The following is an 11,173-nucleotide window of genomic DNA, read 5'->3' on the forward strand; positions in this document are numbered from 1 at the left end:
GAAAGAGAATTAAAACAGAACACACCAAGAAATCTTCCAGGATCCAGCTATCCAGGTAGGAATTCAAAGCTATGTTTACTGGGGAAAATTGGATATTGTTAATTGTAAAAGAGAATGAAACATGTAGTGCAAAGAAAATAAGCTGTTCCGTTCATTCTCTCCGGGGCATCCGGCATTGGTCTTTGTTGGAAAACAGGATACTGGGATAGATGGACTCTTGGTCTGATCAAAAATGATCAAAAATAGTCAACATGGAATTACCAAGGGCAAGTCATGCCTGACCAATCTGATCAGATTCTATCGTGAGGTAACTGGTTTTGTGGACATGGGGAAGTCAGTAAAGCTTTTGATACAGTCTCCCACAAAATTGTTGCCCATAAGTTGAGGAAATATGGATTGGATCCATGGACTATAAGATGGATAGAAAGTTGGCTTGATGTTCAGGCCCAACGGGTAGTGGTCAATGGCTCAATATCTGGATGGTGGTCGGTTTCAAGCAGAGTGCCCCAAGGCTCAGCTCTGGGGCTGGTGTTGTTCAACATTGTTATTAATGACCTGAATGAGGGACTAGATTGCACCCTCAGCAAGTTTGCAGATGACACCAACCTAGGGAGAGAGGTAGATATGTTGCAGGGTAGACATAGGATCTGGAGTGACCTGGATAAATTGCAGGTCTGGGACAAAAGAAATCTGATGTGGCACATTAAGGAGAAGTGTAGAGTCCTGCATTTGGAAAGGAAGAATCTCAAGCATTATTATAGGCTGGGGACTGACCAACTCAGCACGAGTGCAGCAGAAAGGGAACAAGGGATTATAGTGATTGAAAGGCTGGATATGGGCAAGCAAACAAACCCCAAGAAGGCCAATAGCATATTGGGGTGCATTAGGAGGAGAATTTTCAACAGATCTACAGAGGTTGTTGTTCCCCTCTATTCTGCACTGGTGAGGCCACATCTGGAATATTGTGTCCAGTTCTGGACCCCCCAGTATAGAAAGGGTGTGGTTGCATTGGAGCAGGTGTAGAGGAGGGCACAAATATGATTAAGGGGCTTGAGCACATGAGCTATAAGGAGACACTGAGGGATTTGGACTTGTTTAGTTTGCAGAAGAGAGGACTGAGGTGTCATTTAACAGCAGCCTTCAGCATCCTGAAGGTGGTCTCTGGAAGGGATGGAGAGAAACTTTTCTCAGTGGTGACAGATGGCAGAATAAGGAGCAAGGGTCTGAAGTTTAAGAGGGAGAGGAGTAGGTTGGATATTAGGAAAAGCTACTTCACCAGAAGGGTGGTGAAGGAATCAAAAGCATTGCCTAGGGAGGTGGTGGAATCTCCATCCCTAGAGGTTTTAATGCCCCAGCTTGACAAAGTCATGGCTGGGATGACTTAGTTGGGGTTTATCCTGCTTGGGGCAGGGGGCTGGATTCAATGACCTCTTGAGGTCCCTTCCAGCTCTGTGATTCTATGATTCTGTGACCCAGTATGGTCATTCTTGTGTTCTTAAGCTTACCTCTGAAAATCAGAAGATAGGGTTAGGTTGAAGATGGCAACTGGTCATCTGTGTGTAAGGTAAAACAGGACAGTTAAAGAAAGGAATCTGTCTTTGAAAGGGAAGAAGAAATCAGACATCCACCATGTAAGAAAGAACACGATTGCTTGCTCAATCCAGGGGAGAAGGAAATAAAAGTACAGATTGAACCTTGGGGGCATGACCGGTGCTGGACAAGAGAATTTGCCAGATGATGGGAGGTCAATATTTTCTAGCACATTACCAACACTTCCACTGCTTACTGGGCTTTTAGAAGACATTTGGCAGTAACTGAAGCTAAATAACAGCACAGAACACTGAGAGCCAGAACTCGTGGCTGGAAATAAACTTTATGGCTACGTCTACTCTAGCACACTATAGCCGTGTCTACACGTGCACGCTACTTCGAAGTAGCGGCACTAACTTCGAAATAGCGCCCGTCACGGCTACACGTGTTGGGCGCTATTTTGATGTTAACATCGACGTTAAGCGGCAAGACGTCGAAGCCGCTAACCCCATGAGGGGATAGGAATAGCGCCCTACTTCGACATTCAATGTCGAAGTAGGGACCGTGTAGTCATTGCGCGTCCTGCAACATTGAAATTGTGGGGTCCTCCATGGCAGCCATCAGCTGAGGGGTTGAGAGACGCTCTCTCTCCATACCCTGCGGAGCTCTATGGTCACCATGTGCAGCAGCCCTTAGCCCAGGGCTTCTGGCTGCTGCTGCTGCAGCTGGGGATCCATGCTGCATGCACAGGGTCTGCAACCAGTTGTCGGCTTTGTGGATCTTGTGTTGTTTAGTGCAACTGTGTCTGGGAGGGGCCCTTTAAGGGAGCGGCTTGCTGTTGAGTCCGCCCTGTGACCCTGTCTGCAGCTGTTCCTGGCACCCTTATTTTGATGTGTGCTACTTTGGCATGTAGACATTCCCTCACAGCACCTATTTCGATGTGGTGCTGCGCAAAGTCGATGTTGAACGTCGACGTTGCCAGCCCTGGAGGACGTGTAGACGTTATTCATCGAAATAGCCTATTTCGATGTAGCGTTCACGTGTAGACGTAGTGTGGAAGTATAAAATTGCAGCTCTGCCAAACCTCTGTCACATACCTAGGCTTCCTTCTCTCCCAGGGCTCCCGTACACTCTCTCCAGCCCGGGTACAAGCCATCCTTAGCTTTCCCCGGCCTTGCTCTCCACGCCAGCTCAGAAAATTCATAGGCATGACAGGGTTCTGTAGGCAACGGATTCCCCAATATGCTTCTCTGGCTAAACCGCTCCAAGAACTCACTCCATCCTCTGTACCTAACCCCATGCCATGGCCACTCGAAGCAAATGCTGCTTTCATCTCCCTCAAGCAGAATTTAGCCTCTGCCCCTGCCTTAGGGTTACCTAACTATGACAAACCTTTTACCCTTTTCTGTCACGAACAATCTGCTTGTGCCCTCGGGGTTCTTACTCAGGAGCACGGTGACAGAAATCGCCCAGTGGCTTATTTCTCTGCAACCTTGGACCCTGTAGCCCAGGGTTTACCCCCTTGCCTACGCGCTGTAGCTGCTGCAGCGCGCCTGGTCGAGATGTCTGAGTCCCTTGTCCTCCGCTCTCCTCTCACTCTCATGGTTCCCCATTCTGTGGAAACTCTCCTTCTGCAACGCAACACTGCTCACCTCTCCTCTGCCCGCCTCACTAGGTACGAACTTTTGCTGCTTTCAGCCTCACATATCACTATTAAGCGCTGCTCCCGGTTAAACCCTGCTACCCTCCTTCCTTTACCTAGTGATGGTGAACCCCATGACTGCCTTGCAACTGTCTCTGCTATCACTGTCCCGCGCCCCGACCTTTCAGATGTACCTCTCCCTAACCCTGACTTGGTATTATTCACTGATGGGTCCTGTTATAGAAATGACCAAGGCCACCTTCTTGCAGGGTGCGCTGTGGTCTCTCTCTCTGAAACCATAGAAGCTGCGCCTTTACCCTCTGTGACCTCTGCCCAGGTGGCTGAACTGATTGCCCTAACCCGTGCCTGCTTTCTAGCCGAGGGGCTCTCTGCCACTATTTTTACTGATTCTCGGTATGCCTTTGGGGTTGTGCACGACTTTGGCACCCTCTGGCAGGCTCGAGGTTTTCTTACCTCTACTGATACCCCTATCAAGAATGGCCCCTACATTGCCGCCCTCCTGTATGCAGTTTTACTACCGTCTGCCTTGGCAATTGTTAAGTGTACTGGCCACTCAGCGGCAGACACCGAGGTGGCAAAAGGTAATGCACTTGCTGCTGCTGCTGCTGCAAAACATGCCGCCACTATAAAACCTTCACCAGAAGCGTTTCTTGGTCCCCTCTCTGTCTCTGTAACGCCACCATCCCTGTCTCATCTCGCTCAGCTCCAGGATTCTGCCCCAGAAACAGAGAAAGACTCCTGGAGTGCTTTGGGTTGCTCTTTGCATTCTGATTCCCTTTGGCGATCGCCCACCGGTACCTTTGTAGCCCCCCCTCTCACTCTACCCGTCTCTAGCCGCCCTGCTACATGGTGTTTCGCATGTTGGCAAGGAGGGGATGGTCTCTGCTATGAGTAAGGCGGGGTGGTGGGCTCCCCATTTCAGCTCCTTTGCAACCCGCCACTGTGCCGCTTGTGTTACTTGTCAAAGCCACAATGTAGGCAAATCTGTAAAAGTAACACAAGGGTTCCGGGGTTTGCCTCAAGCACCTTTCCTACACTGGCAACTTAATTTTGTACAAATGCCAAAGTGTCAGAAATATGAATTCATTTTAGTTATAATATGTCTATTTTCGGGTTGGATTGAAGCCTTTCCCTGTCGCAAAGCTGATTCATTGTCTGTTGCAAAATGTCTGTTAAACCACATTATCCCTACCAAGGGAATTCCTGCCACTTTCTCTAGTGACCGGGGAACACATTTTACTGGAAAAATTGTTCAACATCTAAACCAGGTATTACATGTCACCCACCTGTTGCACTGCCCTTACCATCCACAGAGTGCAGGGGCAGTTGAAAGGCGAAATGGGTTGCTTAAAAATAAGCTGGCAAAAATCTGTAGTTCCACAGGGTTAAACTGGCCAGCTGCTTTACCACTGGCCCTTATGGAAATTCGGTCATCCCCATCCCAGAGACACAAATTGAGTCCATTTGAAATCATCATGGAATGCCCTATGCAAACAATGGCTACTATTACCCCAGTCCCAGACCTAAACCTAACTCACAGCATGCTCCTCCAGTACTGCAAAGGGTTAATGCAAGCTGTGATCTCCTTCCATTCGCAGGTGTGAGCAGCTTGGCCGACGGAACGCACCTCTGCTGCCTGTTACACTCTTGAGCCTGGTGATTGGGTCTACCTGTGGCACCACCTCCGGAAGCACACCTTGGAACCCCGGTGGAAGGGTCCATACCAGGTACTGCTCACCACCCAGACAGCAGTGAAATTATCCGGCATCGCTGCATGGATCCATGCCTCACAGTGTAAGCCAGCGCCACCTCCAGGGGACCAAGCACCTCTGCAAGACCACGCAGAACCAGCTTCAACCCCAGAAGACAAAGAGGAACAGCCTGCAATACCTTACAATCTGCGCTCTCGTAAGGGTTGCCAGAAGCAGAGGGTAAGCAAACAGCAGGACCCAACAAACAAGAAGCAGTAGTGAGCCAAACGCCTGCTGCCTGGTGGACGTAAAACCGTGACTGCGGTTCCCTCGAAAGAGGTTGTCGGAACCAGAAAGGGTCCTGCTTCGAACATGTGTCCTTTGAGAAGCTTAATCCTCAGCTACTGTGTCCTGAGGGTCTGGGAAATCCACAGTAACAGTGACAATTCTTTCATCCAACAACAGGTGCAGATAGCCCAGATCCTAAATATTTCTAGTTGCTGGGTCTGCAGCCACATCCCAGCTCACTCACAAGCTAGTATCCCCACCATGGCAATCCCTTTGAATTCCTCAGAGCTTGCTGAAGAACCCTATCCACTTAAAAGGACATGGAAGGAAAATAACACTTGGGGGCTGGGAAAAACATATGTTCCTAAACTTATAAGTGTGGTGAAAGGAAAGGGCCACTAGTGCTGGGTGTGTAATGGGACAGGGCTGAATCTAGGGAGGAGCAGCTGTCTCCAATACAGCGTGTCCCATGGTGTATGGAACTATTCAAACAAGGTTGAAGAATGGCAAACCGGGTATGGAAAAATAAATTTCCTCTCAACCTGGGATCAAACCAGAGCGCTAATCTAATGTTGTTAAATGTCACCAGTGAAAGTAATAAAAAAAAACGATTCATGTATGAAATCCAGTAAGTTGTTGGTCATGGGCGTAGCCTTGACCAAAAGGGGGGATTGTGGAAGTATAACATTGTATAAGTATAACGTTGTATAAGGGGACATGCTGGATACATTGTATATGAGAGGGACATGCCAAAACATGTTACAAAGTATCTGAGGGAGCACACGTAGGGACAGTTAGCTTTTGAATGGAGAAGCAATTAAGATGGAGCCAGCACGTCTAAGAAGCAGGCATCAGAATGGAAGGTGTGAAGGGCAATTAGTTAAGTTAACTGGAAGCTGTTAAAGGAGATTGTTAAGGGTGGCAGGTAATTGAAGATATGTAACTGGTCTCAGGGATCTCGAAGGGTGGTGACTAAAATCTTTTTCTTCTTTTGTCTGTAACTTCTCTGTAACTTGTTCTCCAAAAAACTGTATAAATTAAGAGACACAAGCCCCACTCGGGGGGCTCACTTCTAAATGTATTAGCAGAGCGGCTTTGCTAATAAAACAGAGTGGTCTGATAAATTGTGAGTCTGAGTCAAACTTTGACAGTAGCCTATGTCAAAGTAGCCTATTTCGAATTAAGAACATTGAATAGGCTATTTCAACGCATATCATCAATACATCCTCAGGGGCTGGTGCCGTGGACGTTCAGCATCTAAGTAGCGACAGGGAACATCAAAAGGAGCTGCCCCAGAAGGAAATGCGGAGCTTCCACACACACAAGTGCTCCCCATTGAAATAAGGGGCCAGCAAAGCCTGCGGATGGGGTCACAGGCTGGACTGGTCCTTCTGGGGCAAGAGCGAGCCGCTCCCTTAAAAAGCCCCTCCCATACACAGTCGGCCTGCACAGACTGAGGTCCACAGAACTAACAACCGGTTACAGACCCTATGCACGCAGCAAGGACCCACAGCTGCAGCAGCAGCAGCCAGAAGCCCTGCTGCACGCGGTGACCATAGAGCACCACAGTGCTGGACAGAGCGTCTCTCAACCCCTCAGCTGATGGCCGCCATGGAGGACCCTGCTATTTCGATGTAGCGGGATGCGGATCGTCTACACACACCCTTCTTCGACATTGAACGTTGACGCAGGGTGCTATTCCCATCTTCAGATAGGAATAGCAATTTCAACGTCTCACCACGTAACGTCAATGTCAATGTCGAAATAGCGCACGGCGCATGTAGACCCAAAGCGTGCTATTTCAGTGTTGTACCAGCTACTTCAAAGTAGCTGGCTAGTGTAGACGCACTCTATGGGGCCCTACCCATGATAAGTGGTCACACGGCTAATTAAAATCATGCTGGATTATGCATATTACCGGATGAGAGCATTCCAGATTGGAGACATTCAAACTGTAACTGTGTTATAGTAAAACATGTCTAAGAAAGAACAATGAATGAATGGCTTTCGGATTTTGAAAGTAGGAAAGTAACGAGAGCCACAGTGAAGGTCCATGCAGCCTAATATCCAGTCTCCCAACAGTGGCCATTTCCAGGTGCCCCACAGGAAAAGAACAGAAGAGGTAATCACCATGTGATCCCTCTTCTGTCACCTATTCCCTGCTGCTGATGAACAGAGGCTAGGGACTCCATTCCTGTCCATCCTGGCTAGCAGTCATTGAAGATCCTATCCTCCAAGAATTCATGTATCTTATTCTGTCCTAGCGTGCGTATTTTATTTTCACCTTGCGAGATTTATTTCTCATCAAAATTGTGCAACAAAAAGTTTCTTCTCTCTGTGTGGGGGTTTCCTTCTGGACCTCCATTGTTCTGACATACATTGTGTTGCACCAGTAACGAAGTACCATTGCCTCTTTGGGTGTAGATATGGTTTATTATGAGCACTTCCTAAGTTTGTGGATGAAAACATTGGCAGGTAGACGAGGAGAACAGCAGGAGGGGAAAAATGGGGGAAAATATGCAGACTCATTGGATCTGATATATTTGACTTTAAAGCAACTTCCTGCTAGTTCATAGATAGATAGATACGATGTATGGGGATAGATAGATAGATAGATTCAGTCTATGGGGATAGACAGATACATAGATACATAGATAATTCTTCATATGATTTGGGGAAATTAAATCTCTCTCTGTCTCTCTCTCTTTCTCTCCCTGCATTTCTGTATTTTTATCTCATTCTCTATTTCTTCTTTTTACCTTCAGGTTTCTTTTTTTTTTTCAAAGCACATTCTCCTTTCTGGCTAAAAAAATAATGTTTCTCTCAGTTCTCTCTTGAGGAATTGTCCTTCTAAAGTCTTTTACTTTTCTTTATAAGCGGTTGGAATCTGCTCTCTTTTGCACTTATGGAAATACATGTGATGATAATTTAATTGACCCTGTTGTAAGAGGTCATGGTGTGTCTTGAGGGGTATTTTTGGGTTTATTTCTGTCTTTCACAGCTGCATCTATTCAATGTTGCAAATTTTTTTTTGATGGGCTGTGAAGGAGGACAGCTGGACACACACTCACCCAAACTGCAGCCACATTGCTTTTTTCAGTATGTGTCTTAAGGGACATGTCTATCCTGCATCTGGGAGGTGGAGTTCCACGCTTCCAAACAGCAACACAGAGAGGTTCTGATGGAGCTATTGTGGTCAAATAGACAGTGTAGCCTCAGAAGCAAGGGCTAGCTGCCCAATCCGAAACCCATCTGAGATCCTAGGTATGTACACAAGTGGCTAATCCAAGCTGCTGCCTGAGTTGCTGTTCTTTCATTGCTAATTTTATCCTGCTATCCTGATCAGTGCGAATGGATATATGTGTCCCCATAGTGGGAATTACACCTCCCACCTGCAATGTACATGTACCCATGTTTGAGCACTAAATATCGCTCATTTCTAATTGATTTTTTTGGGTTTGTTGATAGGGCGCTGGTATTTCGAAATCCCAACCTAATCATCTTTTTATACATAATTCAATAACTTGGGTATATTTCTTCTTGGCCCCTGAGGACAGAACATGGATCAATGGGCTTAAATTGAAGCAAGGAAAGTTTAGGATGAACCTTAGGCAAAATTTCCTGACTCTCAGGATGGTTAAACACTGGAATAAACTGCTGAGGGAGTTTGTCACGTCTCCATCACTGAGATGTTCAAGAGCAGTTTAGACAAACATCTTTCGGGGATGGTCCTGTGTGAGGGCAGGGATGGGCTCTGTAACCTCTCGAGGTCACTTCCTGTTCTCATGTTCATTGATTCTATGACTGTAAGAAAGCATGAGGGAGTTAGATGGGACATTAATGGAATTTAATTGGGCTCCATTCTCTTGGTTCACCTTTACTGGAAGAACAAACTCTTGACGATACGAATCTTCCTTTATTTATTGGCAACTTCATTGTACCATGGAGAGATGCAGAGGTACAAGATGTTTTACTCCAGGGTTCTGGCAAGGAAACTAACACAATTTGACGGTGTTAACTCCTTCAATATTTAAAGTTCTTTTTATTTTTTTCTAGATACATTCTATGGAGAAACCGGATGGAAGAAATCAAATGCTCATCATGGAATTCATCCTTTTAGGGTTTGGGGATGCTGGTGAGCTGCAGCCCCTTCTCATCCTCTTGTTTCTAGTGATCTACATTGTGACTCTGGTTGGGAACGTCCTCATTGTTGTGCTAGTTATAGCTGATCAGCAACTTCACATGCCCATGTACTACTTACTGGGGAACTTGTCATTCCTGGAGATTTGTTACACCTCCACCTTCCAGCCTAGGCTGCTGGTCAGTCTCCTGACTGGGTACAGAACCATTTCTGTTAAGGGCTGCATTGTACAATTATATTTTTTTGGTACCTTGTCATCTGCAGAATGTCTGCTGCTCACAGCAATGTCTTACGATCGGTATCTAGCGATATGCCATCCCCTCCGTTACGGTGCTCTGATGAACGGTCGGGTTTGTTGCCAACTAGTGGCAGGGTCCTGGGTAAGCAGCTCTCTGAGCTGCACAGTAGCCATTATTTTCTTCTTACAGTCAACCTTTTGTGGTACCAAAGAAATCGACTATTTCTTTTGTGATTTTTCACCTCTGATAAAAGTGACCTGCAGTGACACCCGGACTCTGCAACAGGTGATATTTATCATCTCTACCATAGGGGCACTTCTGCCCTTCCTACTCATCCTGATGTCCTACATTTGTATCATCATCACCATCCTGAGAATCCCGTCTGTCATCGGAAGAAAAAAGGCCTTTTCCACCTGCTCCTCCCACCTCATTGTGCTGGCATTTTTCTATGGGACGGTGATTACCGTCTACATGTTTCCAACAGCCAACACGCCCAAAATCGTACGCAAAATATTTTCGGTCTTTTACACAGTCCTGACTACCATGATTAATCCTGTCATCTACAGCCTGAGAAACAAGGAGGTCAAAAACTCGCTCAGAAGAGCTGTTCTTAAACTTGTTGCACTCAAAAACAGGCATAGAATCTGAAAGGACAAATATTAGACTAGAGTAAAATAGAGATGAACTGAGAATAGTTTTTTTTTCAAACATGGCCCGTTTGTATCTTTCATTACAGAGTTACCTCTTATTGATTCTTTCTTTCTTAAAATATATTTTTCTTCCTACAAAACTTGATTCTTTCAGAGGCTGCTTGCATGAAAGTGTGGTTATTTTGTTTTTGTTTTATTTTGGGGTTTTTTTGTTATTTTTTTTCAGATGCATGCTTGAGTTAAGCACTCTGCTTCATTTTTCCAAGCATGAACATTTGTGTTCAAATTCTTCATGGAGCTTAATATTGTTTGTGTGATTCTGGGGCTCTTCTACTTTAACTGAAGCCAGACAGTCATGTTCATTCTATGCTTTTTCCGGGTATGCCTCGGAAGAGCAGGTGAAAAATTTTGCTGCTCCAGTTAGTGGAGAACTTTGCTGGGGTCACATCCCATCCAGATCTGTACCTAATTAAACAGAAGAATAACGTCTGTGACAGGTTGGAAGTCTCATTGTTTTGCTGTGTGAAATTTCCTGCCTTTTCATACATCTTTGCTGGGTCATGACACCTTGAAGGTATCTATAGCTGTATCAGTGTTCAGGCCCATATGCAGCAGGAGTGCAAAGGGTATGAATGCAACCTGCCCTGTCTGATTCCCCCCGCCTTCCTCCCTGCTGCACTGTACAGGTGGGGCCTTCAGACCATGATGGGGGAACCCAAGGGATCTGGGATCTGTAGTTCCTTAGCTTGCTCCCTTCTTAGAGAGTTAGCACTTGAGTGAGGAAGGGACTACATTTCCCAGCATGCCCTTGGCTTCTAGCAAAAGGAAAATATATAGCCTCGAGTCTGCACAACACAACCACTGTATCAAAATCATTTTGAAATAGCGGCTGCCTTATTTCGAAATTGTTAAACCTCATTTCCGCTTGCTTTCTGGAAGACCTGAGCTTTGGTACCCCCTGCAGGTGTGGA

The 11,173-nt window shown here is 46.2% G+C and overlaps 1 protein-coding gene across 1 annotated transcript; it reads left to right on the forward strand.

The window, feature by feature from the left end:
* Nucleotides 1–9,234: 9,234 nt before the first annotated feature.
* LOC142004870 (olfactory receptor 10C1-like) lies at nt 9,235–10,200 on the forward strand. The gene has a single exon (XM_074982552.1). The coding sequence runs from the start codon at nt 9,238–9,240 to the stop codon at nt 10,198–10,200; it is 963 nt and encodes a 320-aa protein (XP_074838653.1). The 5' UTR covers nt 9,235–9,237.
* The last annotated feature ends 973 nt before the right edge of the window (nt 10,201–11,173 follow it).

This window comes from Carettochelys insculpta, chromosome 32, assembly GCF_033958435.1.
Source record: "Carettochelys insculpta isolate YL-2023 chromosome 32, ASM3395843v1, whole genome shotgun sequence".
Classification (NCBI taxonomy): Eukaryota; Metazoa; Chordata; order Testudines; family Carettochelyidae; genus Carettochelys; species Carettochelys insculpta.

What these genes read in the sequence shown, in the direction of transcription:
- LOC142004870 (XM_074982552.1), top strand. Translation starts at nt 9,238, where the DNA reads ATGGAGAAACCGGATGGAAGAAATCAAATGCTCATCATGGAATTCATC.